This window comes from Athene noctua, chromosome 9 (genome assembly GCF_965140245.1).
Source record: "Athene noctua chromosome 9, bAthNoc1.hap1.1, whole genome shotgun sequence".
NCBI classification, from domain to species: Eukaryota; Metazoa; Chordata; class Aves; order Strigiformes; family Strigidae; genus Athene; species Athene noctua.
In genome coordinates, this window is record NC_134045.1 from 26,695,059 (window position 1) to 26,711,260 (window position 16,202).

At 64.0% G+C, this 16,202-nt stretch overlaps 1 protein-coding gene across 1 annotated transcript in view; it reads left to right on the forward strand.

Moving 5' to 3' along the window:
- WWP2 (WW domain containing E3 ubiquitin protein ligase 2) overlaps positions 1-14,957 on the forward strand; it is a 40,633-nt gene extending 25,676 nt beyond the window's left edge. The window contains exons 9-24 of the mRNA XM_074913243.1: positions 406-495; positions 2,239-2,413; positions 5,510-5,564; positions 7,076-7,157; positions 7,747-7,875; positions 8,147-8,225; positions 8,355-8,426; positions 8,508-8,596; positions 9,651-9,810; positions 10,824-10,957; positions 11,077-11,217; positions 11,738-11,858; positions 12,156-12,260; positions 12,657-12,753; positions 13,580-13,652; positions 13,833-14,957. Of these exons, the coding sequence (XP_074769344.1) occupies positions 406-495; positions 2,239-2,413; positions 5,510-5,564; positions 7,076-7,157; positions 7,747-7,875; positions 8,147-8,225; positions 8,355-8,426; positions 8,508-8,596; positions 9,651-9,810; positions 10,824-10,957; positions 11,077-11,217; positions 11,738-11,858; positions 12,156-12,260; positions 12,657-12,753; positions 13,580-13,652; positions 13,833-13,932 (1,702 nt within the window). The 3' untranslated portion in view covers positions 13,933-14,957. The remainder of the gene's footprint in view (positions 1-405; positions 496-2,238; positions 2,414-5,509; positions 5,565-7,075; positions 7,158-7,746; positions 7,876-8,146; positions 8,226-8,354; positions 8,427-8,507; positions 8,597-9,650; positions 9,811-10,823; positions 10,958-11,076; positions 11,218-11,737; positions 11,859-12,155; positions 12,261-12,656; positions 12,754-13,579; positions 13,653-13,832) is intronic.
- The last annotated feature ends 1,245 nt before the right edge of the window (positions 14,958-16,202 follow it).

A 16,202-nucleotide genomic window follows, 5' to 3' on the forward strand; every position in this document is an offset into this window, starting at 1 on the left:
TTGTTCAGATGATTTACAGTAGAGGAAGGTGCCTGTGAAGCCTCTTGGTCCTACGTGGAGCAAGGCTCTGGGTCTCGCTGCCCTGCAGATGCAGAGGCTGAGGCTGCTGGATCCACATTGCTTGTTGCAGCTGAGCCCCTTTGCTCCACCTCTGTTTGAGGAGAGGACGGGCGCAGCCTTGCCCACCTCAGGTTTCCCCAGGTCCCCTCCCGAGGGGAGCTGTGCTCCCCGGCTGGCCCAGGGGCGGTGGGGACGGGAGCCCGGGGAGCCCGGCAGCGGGACGCAGCCGCTCTGGCCAGCGTGGCAGAGGAAGGTTTGTTTTGGTAGCTCCACCTCAGCCAGGGCTCTGGCCCTGTGCTAGCAAGGGTCGACTGTCTCATGGTATTTTCTTTTTTTTTCTTGCAGGTGGGAACAGCGAGAGCTGCCTAATGGTAGAGTCTACTATGTAGACCATAACAACAAGACCACCACGTGGGAGAGACCCCTTCCTCCGGGGTAAGGGGCTCTGGGGGCAGCTGGCATCTCGGATACTGAACGACCTTGTTGTAGCAGACACACAGGAGTCTGTGCAAGAGTAGGGAAGGTGGCAGGAAGGTCTTTTCATTCCTAAAGAGAAATGGGGTGAGATGACCAACTGTTTACTGGCCTGAAAACACATGTTGTATCCTCAGAAAGGTCTTTTCAGCATTTTTAAAAAGAAAAAGGCCTTCCAGTCTGTTGCGTTTTGACCTCTGTTAGAGGGTTATTTTTTTTAAACAGCCCATGGAAATCACTGAACACATGAGCAGCAGCACAGCCACGTGTGGGCAGAGCAGAGGGGTGGGCCTTTGGGATGGGGCGCCAGCAAAATGCCCCTGAGGGCCAGGAGAAGGGAGAGACGGGCCTCATGTCACCTGGAAAAACAGAGGTTTCTAGACAAGGGCTGAGCTCGTGGTGAGCAGAAACAGGCACACTCAGCGTGCCCCAGACCTGGAGCTGGACCTGGGACTCTCGCAGGAGCCACATCGGGGTCTGCCTGTGCTCGAGCAGAGGATGCTGCTGAGCGCCGGGAGTCCTGCAGGTAGCGCTCTGCAGAGCTCCTGTCCGGGAGGGCCACGCTTTCATTTGCAGGAGTTAAGTCTTCAGGTCGCGAGGGCTGTACACAGGCCTGGGGGCCACGTGCTTTCCAGCAGCTTGTTGAATTCTCACCTCTTTGTGCTCCTAAAAGCAGAGAACTCGATACAGCCAAACTGTTGTTCTCTAGACTGAGTTTGTTCAAGGCTGGAATGACTGAAGGGTGCTTTAACCACCAATGTCATGTGTGGAAGCAGAATACAAACCTGTCCTGCTTTTCTCCACGGGAGCCGCCAGGTTCCTGTGGGCACACACTGTGATCTCCAGCTACTTGCTGATCCTACAACAGCTTGAAATCTGTCTGCTGTTAAAGGAGGGAGGCTCTTACCTGGAAGGGTAGGGTGGGGTGGGGTGGGGGTAGCCCAGGTGCTCTCCTTCCTTTCTGCGCAGGTCTCTGACGCCGTGCCTCGCTGCTGTCAGCAGTCAGCTGTCCTGGAGGGACGCTTACGGCATCCTGGGGCCAGCTCTGCTCGTGTCTAGGCATCGCATCTGATGCCCTTGCAGGGAGCTGCTTCCAGTCTTTTGTATATTCTTCTGGTGGATTTTTACCCAAAAGAGCCTCTTCAGCGGTGAAACTGGTAGTTAGGCTGGAGTGCGGAACGGAGCCCTTGCGTTAAAGGGTGTCGTAGTCTTGTGAGAGGAGCCGGAGAGTGTCTGAAGTCAGAGCGAAATGAAAAATCAGTCTCCGTAGCGGGAGATCCTGGGCCCAGGCATCTCCTGGGTCTTCCTCCCTTGCAGGACTATGAGCTGCTCTTCTCACCCGCGTCTCCGCGAGGCCACAAATCCTCCGCCCAGCCCCTGCGTGGGAGCTGGCAGCGGGGAAGTGGCTCGCAGCCCCGTTGCTCCTCTCGGTCGTGCTCTCAGCTCCTCCTGGGGCAGCGGCTGGATATTCTCCGGCTGCATCCAGGGCCCAGGGGCAGCCTCAGATGAGGGCAGCGGGAGGTTCCCTGTGTGCCACCGGGTCTGTCCCTTCTGCTGTGCCTCCTGACCTCGATGGGGTTTTTCTCCGCTGCCTTTGCACCAGTGTTTGTGCTGAGTTGCCTCACGGCAGCTGGAGGCACCTGCCAGCCAGGACCCGTCGAGCTCTCTGGGGACATCAGTGACATCTTCCTCTGGTGTTTCCAGGTGGGAGAAACGCGTGGATCCTCGAGGCAGGTATTACTACGTGGACCACAACACCCGGACCACCACGTGGCAGCGCCCCACGGCCGAGTACGTCCGGAACTATGAGCAGTGGCAGTCCCAGCGAAACCAGCTCCAAGGAGCCATGCAGCAGTTCAGCCAAAGATTCCTGTACCAGGTGAGAGCTGGGGGGAGACACGGCGTGTGGGGAGGTGCTGGCTGGGCTGCGTGGGGTTGGCCACAGAGCCAGAGCTCGGATGGGAGAGCCCACAAGCTCCCCTGCTGCCTGCAGAGAACTGTGTGGGAGTAATTTTCTTTTTATAAAACAGCTTGTATGGCACTGAAGGGAGGTGGGAGGTGCCCTCAGCGGCCTGTCCCCAGTGTCCCTTCTGTGCCAGCGTGGCTGGGCACACGCTTTCTCCTATCAGCCAAGCCTGGCTGCTGAGCTGCGGGGTGTGCAGGACGCGCTGTGTCCTGTCGGAGCTGGGCACATGCTGAGGAGGCCGTGGGAGCCCGGTCTGTAGCGACACGGGAGGCTCTTGGGCTGGGCTTATCCCTCCCTAGGTCTGCACTGGGCTGAGGACAGCGGGCTGGGTCCTGGGGGGCAGCACGAGTCAGCGGCCGTAGCCACAGGCCCAGGGTACGAGGGCTGACATGGTGAGGGCTGCAAGAGCTGGGGGACCAGAGAGCGCAGGGAGCGAGCGCCGCTGGGCTTGGCGAGCTCCCTCCTGCTTTCCCTGCCTCGTCCCTCCTTCCTGGTTCGGGCTCAGCAGCCACGTTTCCTTGCTCGGGGAACGGTCTCGCAGCAGCCCGGCAGAGCAGTGGCTCCCGGGCAGAGTCTGCTCTTGCTCTGGCTGCGGCAGGAGCCGGGTCCCAGTTTCCAATGGTGTGAGCACCCTCTGATAACCGGGACGGTGCCGGTGGCCGCGGTGACTGGGAAGGAGCCAGGCTGGAGCGTTTCCGCCTCCCGGCGCGGCGATGTCCCGGGGCTCTGCTGTCAGCTGGCCCCGTGCCTCGCGGTGAAAAACACGGCTGCTGCCAGGAGGCAGGGAGGTCTGTGGGGCAGGTGCGGAGCGAAGGTAGGCAGAGCGGAGACACCGGCTCCTCGTCGACATTTCGCTCCCCCCGGGAGGCTGACATGTCCCCGCAGCGCTGCTCACGATGGTGCGAGCCCTGTGCTCCAGCAAGGAGCGTGGATGCTCGCTGGGAGCGGGGTGAGGGCAGAGCAGTTGTGCAAAGCCCGTTCTGCGTGAGGCACAGCTGGGGCCGCTCCCCGGGGGTGCAGGAAGCTGCTCTGCCCCTTCCCTCCCCCTGCCCCTCTCTCCCCGGACGGCTCGCCAGCCCGCCTGAGCCTGGCCGCAGGAGCTGGCCGCTCACGGCTCCGCTGCCCTCGGCCTGCCCGCGCTCCTCGGCACGCCGGCGGCGGCGCAGGGGCACGCGGGAGGGGGCTTCACCGGCGCCCAACGGGGCTCCGGGCCTGTTGCTTGCTCGTGTCTCCGCCAGCACCAGCCTTGGAGCCGCTCCAGCGCCGCGCGACTCACCCTGGCCGGGCTCCGCAGAGCGCAGAGGGAGGGACTCGCGCTCCAAATTTAGCCTGATGAAACGATTGTACTTTTTGTTTCAAGCTCTCCGCTGCCAGCGGCGATGGCTCCAGCTCTCCCTCCTTCCCTGCAGGGGCTTTCTGCTTTGCCTTGCCCTCCCAGCTCCAGCATCCTTGCCGGCGGGGAGGTGGCGAGCAGCGACGCAGAGCCCTCTCTGCGCAGCCCCAGGGGGAAGCCGCAGCCCGGGGAACTGGGGTGCAGCTGGGGACCACTCTGCCAGCAGCCACCGCGGTGCCACGGGGCAACGCGGTCTGCGCTGGAACAAGGGGCCAGGTTGTTTCCAGGGGCTGAGGAGAGCTGCAGGAGGGCCGGTTCCCCAGAGCTCTGCCCTGAGTCTCGTGTCTCTGCCCTGTTAGTTTTAATTAGTTATTTTTAGGTCACAGTGAGGTGATACCTCTGGACGTGACTCAGCTGCATCTCTGGCCAGCGCGTCTGGGCAGGGAGGGAGCCGGGGCTGCCCCCGGTCCGTGCCGGGATGGCCGCTGCCGGGGCAGTGCCTCCTGGCCCGGGGGGCCGGGTACAGGAGCCGAAGCTCCGAGCGGCACAGGCTGCGCCAGCCCTGTCCCTGGTGTGCCCCAGGACATCCCCGGGGTGCTGGGCTGCCGCGGGGCGCCCCGAGTGCTGGTGCCTGTCTCTGAGTGGGGGGCCCTGGCACCCCGAAGAGCTGCCTCCTGCTGCCGGGCGGGAGGGACGGGTCTGGCTGCGGGTGGCATTTCCCGAGCCCAGGGCCCAGGCTGACCCTGATGCCCAGTGCAGTGCTGGGGGAAGGGGGGGGCGGGGGGGGGCCGCAACCCCGGTCCCCCTCCAGCTACCGTCTTTCAGGAGGTGCAGTGAAAATGCCTTTTTGGTCACAACACGTTTCTTATTTAAGAGTTAAATTTCCTAAAAGCACTCGCAGGCCTCCTTCTCCCCTGAACCCCGACTCTCGGGGCTGCGCCTCCATCCCCAGGGACCCCCGTGAAGCTGGGGATGGGGGGGCAGGGGGGCTCACACCCCGGGGGCAGCTGCTCCCCCACCCCAGGGCATCCCCCGGTTCAGCCGGGTGCCGGCCGCTGGCTCTGCCCGCCCAAGGGGAGAAGAAAGGTGCTTTGTGCGGTGGCCCCCAACCTGCTGGGGGGGCGGCGGGGCGCGGAGCCGCCCGTCTGGGCGCGATGAATGTGGCCTCAGTGCGAGGGCACCCCGCGCCCCGAGCCCTGCCCGGGAAGGAGGGGGCCGCCGGCCCGCCAGGAAGCGCTGGGCGTGGACAGGGCTTGTGGGAATGATTTCATTGGAAAGGCCTGCGATATTTTTTCCCCTCTTGTGTGTGGTTCTTGGAGGAGGCTGGAGGTGTATCTGGTGGGGACGGCCGGCGGGAGCCGAGCAGCCGCGCACATCTGGACCCCGCCGCGCCGTCCCGCTCCCCTCGCGCGGCACGGCCCCTGCCCCGCCGCCCCCTTGGCTGCTCCAGCCTCTGTTTAGTTTGTGCTTTTTTTTTTTTTTTTTTTTTTTTTTTTTTTTTTTTTTTTAACCCCCCTTGAGTGTGCAAGGTTTTTTTTTTCAGTTCTCCGGGAGCTGCGGGCCAAGGGGAGGCGAGCAGGAGCGGGGGCTGCACGGCTCACCTCTGCGTTCTGCTCTTCCCAGGCGTCCCTGCCCTGGTTTTTATTTTGTGTTTTTGCACTCTCTGTTGTCTCTAGTCGTCCGGCGCCCCGTCCGACAATGATCCTCTGGGTCCCCTTCCTCCCGGCTGGGGTAAGTACTGAGCTGCCTCACCTGCAGCCCCGACCGGGACGTTCCTGCGTCCCTGGAGCGGGGCCCTGCCAGGCCGGGGCTGTCGGCAGCTCCTTCGTTCCCGCCCCGGCACGACCGGGAGCGGTGCCTGGGGAGCCGGCATCCCCCGTGCTCTGCTGCGCGTGGGGCTGAGCCTGCCTCTGATTAGCACCATCTCTGATTTAAAATCCAGGTTTTTTTCCTTTTTTCCCCCCTTTTCCTGGAGGAGTTCCCAGTCCCTCAGCTGCTGAATGCAGAAGTGCTTGTGGTTGTTCTTTGGCTGGGGGGGAGAGGTTGGGGATCCAACTCCTTGCTCGTTCCCAGGCCAAGCAGGGACCCATCCCGCTGCCCTGCGTCCTTCCCGGGATGCTCTGCCCCAGGCTGCGGCGGGGCTGGAGCCAGCAGGAGCGGGACTGGCTGTCCTGCCCCCGTGGCCCAAGAATTGTGTGCTGGGACATTTTGGAAGGTCCCTGTGCCGTCCCAGGGCAGCGAGACCCCCCAATCCCCACCTCCGTGGCAGGAGCATCCCTGGAGAGGGCGGGTGGGATGCTCTTGAGTGCGGACAGGAGGGCAGGGTTGGGGTTAAAGCTGCGGAGAGCTTGGATCAGGACAGTGGGGGTCCCTGGCTGCATAGGGGGGGGGTGTCCAAGGGCATGTCTCGGTGGGGACAGCGCTGCCATGCTGGGTGGCCCGCCCCCCGCATTGGTGAGGAGGGGGGGCCCCATCTCCAGCACTGGCTAGGGGGGAGGCATGGCTCTGCATGGGGCTCGGCACCCCGGGGTGGGGGTCCCTGGATGAGTGGGGTCCCCGGGATGGCCATGGTGTCTGCTGGAGCCAGGGGGTGGGACAGGGTGAGGCGACGGGAGCGCGCGTGCGGGGCGTCCCTGCCAGCATGGAGCAGGCCTGCGTGCAGGGGTGACGCAGGCACGGGGCGGGGGGGGAGGAGGTGTGTTGCGTGTGGGGCACACGTGTTGGGGAGGCAGTGAGTGTGCACAGGCGGGTGGTGGAAAAGAGGGGTGTGCGGGGTGGGGGAGCGGGCGCAGGATCACCATAGATCCCTGGAGGCAGCTCGCCCTTCTGTGGGTGCAGACGGTGTCGGGAGCGGGCGGGGGGTGCCCGGTCGTGCGCCCGGGTGCGGCAGCGGGAGGGGGGTGCAGGCGTGAGCAGCCCCGGCTGCGGGCTGGCGGCGGGGCCGCCCCGGGGAAGCACCTGCAGAGCCGCCGGCAGGGCCGGGAGGGTGCGAGGCCGAGCGCGCCTCTGGCCCCAGCCTGGCAGGGCCGGCCTCTGCCCTGGCACCTCCCCGCACGCCGGCCTCGGGGCACCCCGGAGGTGCAGCAGGTTGTGCATTAGCAGAAACATCGAGGTCTTTATCCTGCCTTTTCCGACCGAGCCGGGGCGTGGGATGGTGAGCTGGGGGGGGGCTGCTCCCAGGCCTGGGGGTCGGCGCTGGCTGGGGTGATCCAGCTTAACGCTTCCTCTCCCTTTTCTCTTAGAGAAGAGACAGGACAATGGGCGAGTGTATTACGTGAACCACAACACACGGACCACGCAGTGGGAAGACCCTCGCACGCAGGGGTAGGCAGCCTGCAGGGGGGGCTGGGAGGATGCTCGCCATTTCGGAAGGTCCGAGCAAGGGGCTACCAAGAGCCAGCTGAGCCCCCGGATGGTCCTGCAAACCGGGGGGGTGAACACCCTGAGAGCTGTGGGTAGCGCTGGAGCCCTGATGCTGTGGGGCAGCTCCCTGGCTTGTGGGAGCTGAGTGTGGAGATGAGATCTATAGGACTGAGGAGCGGGCGATGGGGAAGACTGCAGGGCTGTCTGGGCAGAAAGAGGCGCTTTCTTCTCACCCTGTCACCTTCCCACAGGGCTCTGCTCGGGCTCCTGAGAGCTCCGGGTTGTGGCTCTCCGGAGACCTGGCCCAGGTCTCCCCTGAGCTCCCCTCTCCCGCAGACGGGGAGCAGAGCTGTAGCTGTGGCTGCTCCTGGCTGCGGCCAAGCGTGTGGCCCGGGCAGGCTCCTGTCTCGGGGCGCAGGCGGGTGTTTCCCATCCATCCTTCCTTTTGCCTGACACAGAGCTGCAAATTGAAGGTGGTCCCCAAGTGCAGATGTGCTCAGGGCTGCAGCTCAGGGCGAGAGATGCCCCTTGACCCCGTCCTTGTCTGCAGGATGATCCAGGAGCCGCCGCTGCCGCCCGGCTGGGAGATGAAGTACACGAACGAGGGCGTGCGCTACTTCGTGGACCACAACACTCGCACCACCACCTTCAAGGACCCGCGCCCTGGGTTCGAGTCTGGGTGAGCGCTTTGGGACTGGGCCCCTCGCCCTGCAGCCGGGCCTCGAACAGCTCGTCCCTTCCCGTGGTGTGACACGGAGTGGGGGATGTGGATCAGCTTTGTCACAACGACACCAGGCAGCACGTCTGGGGGCTCGTGTTTGGCTCTGAGCGAGGGGAGCTGCACCCCAGAGATCTTCCTCCTGCCTGACAGGCGATGAGGCCACTGGGGCTGGGCAGCTCTCCCCAGGGCGGCTGGGGACGCTGAGCCCAGGCCCATCCTGATTTTGCAGGAGCAAGCAGGGTGGCTCCCCGGGTGCGTACGACCGGAGCTTTCGCTGGAAGTACCACCAGTTCCGCTTCCTCTGCCACGTGAGTAGAGCGGCCGGCGGGCCCTGGCAGCTCGGGGGCTGGAGGGGTGCGTGGATGGCCTGGCCCCGTGGGCAAGGAGAGCTGCTGTGCCAGCCTGCACAAAGCCCCGTGTCTCTGCCTTGCTCGTAGTCGAACGCTTTGCCCAGCCACGTGAAGATCAGTGTGTCCCGACAGACGCTCTTTGAGGATTCCTTCCAGCAGGTGAGGGGGTGCCGGGGCCGCAGAGCCCAGGGAGGGTGTGGAGCCAACCCCGCAGCAACGCTTCCCCTCGCTTCTCCCCAGATCATGAACATGAAACCGTACGACCTGCGGCGCCGCCTGTACATCATCATGCGAGGGGAGGAGGGCCTGGACTACGGCGGCATCGCCAGGTGAGCGCCGGCATGCTGCACCACGCGCCTGCCGCTGCGCCCTGCCTGCGGCCCGAGTCCCGAGGGGGCCCCGGCCTTTCTGCAGGGCGGCGGTGGAGCCCAGGGGTGTTCAAATGGGAAACTGTGAGTTTTAGGAGTGGCGGAACACCCTGAAAGTGTCGCTCCAGCCTGTCCCTGGCGCGGAGAGGACTGGGGCGTGGGGGCGACGGGTTGAGAGGCAGCCGCCAGGCCCCGGTGTTTGCTGGGGTGGACGTGGGGTGATGCGGCTGCTGCAGCCTCGGCCGCTCGCCCTGAGGATGGTGTTACCATGGAGCAGGGGTGGCATCTCGGCTGGCGGCGGGGTCCCGTGTCCCCGTGAGCCCCCGCTGGCTCACTCGCAGCGGCTGCGTGGTGCTGGGGTGCCGCTTGCCCCCGCTTGCCACCGCGCCGGCGTTGGTGCTGCCGCGCGCTCGCCCGCTGCCCCCGGTCCAGCGCAGGGGCTCCTGCTCTCCGCCTCTCTCCGTGTCCTGCCAGTGGTTTTACCCTATGGTAGGTTACGTCATGCTGTTCTACCACAGGGTAGAACCACGGACGGGATGCCGGGGCTGCCTCTGCGTCTGAGGACTCCTGTCTCCCTGCGTGGCCGGGGCAGCAGAGCCAGGATGGGGCCCGTCCCGCGCTGCTCGGGGCTCGGGGGGGGTGTGTGTGTGGGGGGGGGTGTGTGTGGGTGTGCACAACAGCCTCTGTGTGTGTGTGTGTACGTGTACCACAGCCTGGGTGGGACACAGCCGCGTGGTACCTGCTGGGGTCCCCCGTGCTCCGAGCGGGGCCTCCGGCAAACCGGGGTGTTTCTTGCTGGTGTGTCCAGAAGCCAAACCCTGCACAGCACCCCCGCGACAGAGGGTGCCCTCGCCAAGACACACCAGGGCCCAGCACCGGCACCCTGAGGAGACGGGTGCCCACTTTGTGCGGGGTGTGCTGCAGAGGCGCGTGGCTGTCCCCTCCCTGCGCAGCCCCCGGGCTCCCCAGCCCCTCGAGCCACCCGTGACCGCACTCCCCCTTCCTCTCTCCCCAGGGAGTGGTTCTTCCTCCTGTCCCATGAGGTGCTCAACCCCATGTACTGCCTCTTCGAGTACGCTGGCAAGAACAACTACTGCCTGCAGATCAACCCTGCCTCCTCCATCAACCCCGACCACCTCACCTACTTCCGCTTCATCGGCCGCTTCATCGCCATGGTCAGAGCCTGGGGGGACAGGGCAGGAGGGGTCGGGGCGGCGGCGGGAGACAAGACTCTTCATTGTGTCCCCCCGCCATGGAGCAGGGGCCTCGCGGGGGACGGGGGTGCTCCGTGGGGCGAGGGGCAGCTCCATGTGCCGCGGCTGCGCTCGGCTCCGCACCGTCACCCTCCTGTAGCCCCGTCCCGCTCAGGCCTGGGGCCCTGGGGGATGGGCCATCGAGGGGACGATGCATTTTAGACCCGGGGAACGGCCGCGGGGCTGGAGGGGACCTGGTTTCCCAGGGGCTGTGTGGCGGGAGTGGCTCTACGTCTTTGGCGGCCACCCCAGGTGCTGTCGGGTCCGCGGCTCCGGGGACTATTTTTAGCCCCAGCAGTGTGAGATTTTCCAGCTGCCCAAACCCCAGAGCGGCTCCTCCCATTCATCTCGCATTCCCCAAGGTCCCTGAGGCCAACGTGCCGCGGGTCGCCCAGCCCTGAGCTGCCGGGGGGGCTGCCCGGGGCTCCCCGAGCCTGGGGAAGGGTCCCTGGCCCGTGGCCCTGCGAGGTGTGTGCGGGAGGCGGCTGCACGCAGCCCGGGTCCCCGCTCTGTCCTGCCCTGCCCTGCGCCTTGCAGGATACCAATAAAACCCCAGACTATTACTCACCGCTGGGCTGTTCTAGACAAGCGTCTGCATTATTTTTGGCCGCCTTTGCCTTGGGGCTCCTGGAAGCCAGGGATTCAGGGAAGCCGCAGCACAGCTCTGTTTAAACAAGTGCTCTTAATAGAGCCGTGAGGGGAGAAGGAGACGCGGTGGAATTCGCGGTGGGGAGGGGAGAGGGGCTACAAGCACACCCGCAGCGGGCGAGCCAAGCCGCCCCCGGCAGCGCTGTTGGGGGGATCCCCCCCCTCCCCACTGCGTTTTGCCAGCCGGGAGCGAGGGCGGTGGCTCCGGGAGGAGTTTTTGAGCGTCTTCGTGCCCCACGGGTCTGTGCTGGGGTCCCCCGTGACCTGGGGTCACCTCCCCGCTGCAGGCTCTGTACCACGGGAAGTTCATCGATACCGGCTTCACGCTGCCCTTCTACAAGCGGATGCTGAACAAACGGCCCACGCTGAAGGACCTGGAATCCATCGACCCCGAGTTTTACAACTCCATCGTCTGGACCAAGTGAGTGCCCCTCGCTCCCCCTGGCCCGGGGCTGTGGCGCTGCAGGGGGGAGGCAGCTCCTCCCCACAGCCCCTCGCCGCTGCCTCGGTCAGCCGTTGCATCCCGGCGCCCTCCCGCAGGGAGAACAGCCTGGAGGAGTGCGGCCTGGAGCTCTACTTCATCCAGGACATGGAGATCCTGGGCAAGGTGACCACCCACGAGCTGAAGGAGGGTGGCGAGAGCATCCGGGTGACAGAGGAGAACAAGGAGGAGTACATCATGTGAGTGGCCGTCGCGAGGGCCCCGCCGGGTGCCCACCCCCGCCGGCTGCAGGGCAGATCTGGGGTGGGAGCGTGGGGCTTGGGACGTGGCCGCTTCCCTGGGCTACGTGGCCTGTGACAAGTATGGGCTGGCACGCTCGGCCGAGCTCCGCTGCGGTCTGGCTTGCTGCTGGCTGGGCAGGTGCCAGGACTTTCAGGAAAGAGGAGAGGGGAGAGAGGGTGAGAGTCCTCTCCCTGGGCCGCGGCTTCTCGCCCTGCCTGTCCGCCGCGGGGCTGGCTGGGGGCTGCCAGGGCTCTCTCCCCCTCCGGCCACGGGACGTGGCTGCTGGTCCGTGCTCAGGGCGGGAGGTGGAGGGAGAAAACCTGCTAGTGGGGCTTGAGGGGAGCCCCGGTGACCTGCAGGGGCCCCTCTCCCCCTCCCCACGCACCCCTGCAGCTCTGGCCGGCGGGAGGGATGGAGGGGTTCCCCGGGCCGGGCCGGCGGCGCTGGCTGCCTGCTGACCGCCCTGCGCCCTCCCAGGCTGCTGACAGACTGGAGGTTCACGCGGGGTGTGGAGGAGCAGACCAAGGCTTTCCTGGACGGCTTCAACGAGGTGGTGCCGCTGGAGTGGCTGCGCTACTTCGATGAGAAGGAGCTGGAGGTAAGCAGGTGCTTTTGCTGGGGTGGGGATACTGGGGCTCCTGGGGATACTGGCGCTTCCCACCTGGCGCGCAGTGATGGCAGAGCACCCTCGGCTCTGGTGATGGGGGTACCCCCACCCCGGGTCTGCAGGGTGGCTCATTGGGTCCATTAGCAAGAAAATACCTCATTAGGGGCGAGGAATTCTCCCCAGACACCTCTGTTGCCCCGGTGAAGCCTGGCACCAGATGAGTCAGTGGTCCGAAGCGTGGGTGCAGGGCCCCGTTTCTGTCCCCTGCTGACTGTCCCCTGTCCCCAGCTGATGCTGTGCGGCATGCAGGAGATCGACATGAATGACTGGCAGAAGAATACCATCTACCGGCACTACACCAAGAACAGCAAGCAGATCCAGTGGTTCTGGCAGGTCAGTCCCAGCGCCGGCAGCACCTCTGACCCGCTCCACAGCCCTGGGCTCGTCCCCTGCCCGTGGCCTGGTGCAGGCAGGGCTGTCCCGGGGCTGGCAGCCTCGCAGGTTGTCGGAAGAAGTGAAATAGAACAGCGAGCAGGAGGCCAGCAGGCGCACGTCGTGGTCAGCGTGTGCCTGGCAGTAGCTGCTGACCGAGGACAGGAGGGGGTGGCACACGGTGGAGCCGGTCCGTGCTGGCCAGGGGAGAGGGGGGTCAGAACCAGCTCGTCCCTGAGGATGAGGAGCTGGAGGCGAGAGCTGGAGCACGTGTCTGGCACCGGAGGGCGTGGGGTGCTCCTGCCCCGGGCTCGGGAGCAGCGGGGATCCCACCATCCTGTCGCCTTCCTGTCGTAGGTGGTTAAAGAGATGGACAACGAGAAGAGGATCCGGCTGCTGCAGTTCGTGACGGGGACCTGCCGCCTGCCCGTCGGGGGCTTCGCGGAGCTCATCGGTGCGTGGTCCCCGGTGCTGAGCGGGGGTGCTGGGTCGGGGCTGTCTGTGGCGCCGCTGCAGAGCGCGAGGCCACACGTAAGCAGCGGAGCAGCTGCGACGTCCAAGCACGGTGATCTAACCCGGTGGCCATACCCAGACAAAATTCCTTGGCTGTGAACTGTGCGGCCACAGGGAATGGTGTCGGTCCAGTTTGTAATCTCATTTTGAATGAGATTTGGGTTTTGATTTAATTTCGATTTTTATGCAACGAAACCCCTTTTCCAGAAAACCACAGTGTGGCATTATTCTGCTCTCAACCTTTTAATTTGCTACTTTTTGGGGCCTGTACCAGCCTTACCCTTACTTTCCTGGAATCAGTGTCGACCTAACCAGCTAACTTAGCCCACTCATTTATTCTCACTGGAGTATTAGCTTTTTTCCAGCCCCCTGGAACCTCTCCAGCATTCACAATCTGTTAAAAAAGCGACCTCAGTGACTCAGCCTTCCTGAGCCAGGTCCTTTAAAACTCTTGGATGGGCTCACTCAGTCCTGTGGGTCTATGGATAAATATGTTTTGGCACTGGCTATTTAACCATCCTGTTCAGAAGCGGGGCTGTTCTCCGGGCTGTGAACACGGCTCAGCTTTCTCCTGCCTTGGGTTCTGTGCACCCTCCCTGCAGGGGGATCGGAACAGGCAGCGGGTGCTGCTACAGGTTTACGCCCTGACGTGTGTCTCGGATCGTAGGGCGCGTGACGGTGCCAGCTGCTGTCTAACGGCGCGTCGGAGGGTTTTCTCTTTCAGCTCCTTGTTGTGTAATGACATTCGCTGTGCTCATAATTAACAGGCAGCAACGGGCCCCAGAAATTCTGCATCGATAAAGTTGGCAAAGAGACGTGGCTGCCTCGGAGCCATACATGGTAAGTCCTTTCTCTGGGGCCCTGTCAGGAGCGTGTGGGGACAGCGTGAGCAGCCTCTGCGGGGCTGCTCGGGGCCCCGGGCGCCGTCTGGCCCCTCCGCCCGCGTTCCCGGGGGCCGTAGCTGCTGTGGGGAGGGAACTGTGCTCGCGGCGCTGCTCCCAGCCTCTGCTGTCTCTCCAGCTTTAACCGCCTGGATCTCCCTCCCTACAAGAGTTATGAACAGCTGAAGGAGAAGCTGCTTTATGCGATTGAGGAGACGGAAGGATTTGGACAGGAGTGACGGAGCTTTGGCGCTTTCCCGGGGCAGGGAGGGCCCCGGAGCGCTGCAGGCCACGCGGTCCTGCCCGCCGGCACGCGCCGAGCCCTCCCCGCGATGGTGCGCAGGCAGCTGCGGACGCTGTTGCTCTTGTTCCCATGCGAGATCCGCACTATCGCAGCCCTGGGGGAAACGGGCCCACGTTTCCCTCCCCAAGCAAATTAGAGGTGTGGCGGAGGGCTGGACGCAAAAGCTTGGCTCGACTCAGCTCGTGAGGGGCGCAGGCTGGCACAGAGGGGACAGGGCGAAGCTCTGGTGCCCTAAGGCTGCCGCTCCCCCCTCGCAGACACAGCTAAATGAGATCTGGTTTTGGCACAGGCTGATTTTCCCCATTGTGTTTTCTGCCTTTTCATGGCGTTTTAATCCAGGCGGGTGAGGAGGGGAACTGAAATGGCTCTCGAACTAACTCTCAGGTGCCATTTGGGCCCTATCCTGCACCCAGCAAAGGTACCGGAACGCCCAAGCGATGGTGCTGGGGCCGCTGCACCGCACGAGGGCCGGGACAGCCCCTTCCCACGCCAGACCCGGGGCCTGGCTGACTCTGTCCGTCGCGTGTTTTGATTTGCAAGCGCGTGGCCCCCGTGCTGTTGTATTTCATAGCTGAGCAGTTTGTTGCTTGGAGCTGGTGCTCCGCAGCAGCCGCGGGGGCTCTGGGCACGCTGGGGACCCGTCTGGCCTTTGCTGGGTTCAGGGGTTTGGCCCAAACTCCCCGCGTTCCCTCTGGCGCTGGCTGGGTTGGGGGCAGGAGCCCCCAGGGCTGCGGATGAGGGCAGGATCAGGCCCCTGCCCCTCGTCTGGATGCCACCGCTGCTGCTGCCCCCTCCCCGCGGCGCCCGGGGAGCCGGACCCACGCGGGCGTTGGCGTACGGAGCTGTACATAAAGGTCTGCGGACGCAAGACGCTGCAGGAGCTTTTGACCGGTAACCAGGTAGTTTTGTACTGCACCATCCTGCCTCAGCGACGCCGACGTCTCGTGCAATAAACGATAAGCAGCTGCCGCTGTGTGTGTGTCCCTGGTCGCAGCGTCACACGGGAGGGGGACAACCCGGGCAGCTCCTCAGCAGGGTCAGGCTGGGCGCGGGGCTCCTGCCTGGCATCACACCTGGCTACAGCTGGCTCAGGACGCTTTACTGGAGCTGGCGCTGCTGGCTGTGACACCCGCCCTGGCGCTGGTGGAACACGGTGGGGTGCACGTGCCTGCTGCCCAGAGGCTGAGGGGAGTTTAGTAAAAAAAAAAAAACCCAAACCAACACAGGTTGACTAAAACCTGCTGTTCAGATCACCTGGCCAGCCTGCAGCCCGTGATTTTGCCAACACTTTGCTATGCAGCAGCTGCCTCGGTTGGTTCATTCTTTTGTGCTTTTTTGAGTTGGTTTTTCTTTTTTCCTTTTTTTTATTAATAGTATGTGTGTCATGCTCTGGGGGGGATCCTTGCCAAGTGTGGCCCAGTCCCTGCCCAGCCCCACCCCAGAAATGATCCAATCTGGTTTGCCCGGGGCTACCTGGAGCCCCAGGGCTGCAGGAGGTGGCAGGTGCCTTGGTGGCACCTTGTGCCCCCAACCCTGGCAGGGGACAGGACAGCAGGTTGCAGCCCCACCTGGTTCAGTCCCACCAGGGATGTCTGGAGAAGGGAGCCAACAGCCCAGGGCCCTCCCCAGGCCCATAGCAAAGCCGGGTCCTTTGCTGGCACCAAGCTGTGGGAGCTGCAAGAGCAGCCCCGTGCCACCTGCACCACCCCGAGAGGCACCAAGGTGCCACCGGCTTGTGTGAACGGGAGCCAGGTCAGAGATCCACACACCTGTGCTGAGTGAAACTGGCTAATTGTGATGAATTAGTCCTGAAAGATGCAACTGCATGGGCATGTGGGGATGACGTGGTGTCTGATGGGCTGGGGGGAAGATGTTCTTTGCAGGGCAGTAGCATCACACAAAACCTCTCCTCCTCCCTGGAGCAGGAGCCCATCCCACCCTTTTGCTTCCACGTCACAGGAGCCAGGAATAGAGTTTTTATCTTTTTCTTTTAAAGTGGCAGGTAACAAAACAGCCAACCCCAATCTATCACTGGCCAGCTAGAAAGGATAGCAAAATAATAAATTGCATTGGCCCTACAAAAGGTACAGCTGGAAGAGACCCAGCAGCAGCCAAGGGGCTCCTTGCCCGTCCCCTGTGGTGCTGGGGGACCTCAGCACCTCCTCAGCTCAAATCCGAACTGATGCCAGTGCCAACAGAGGGAGA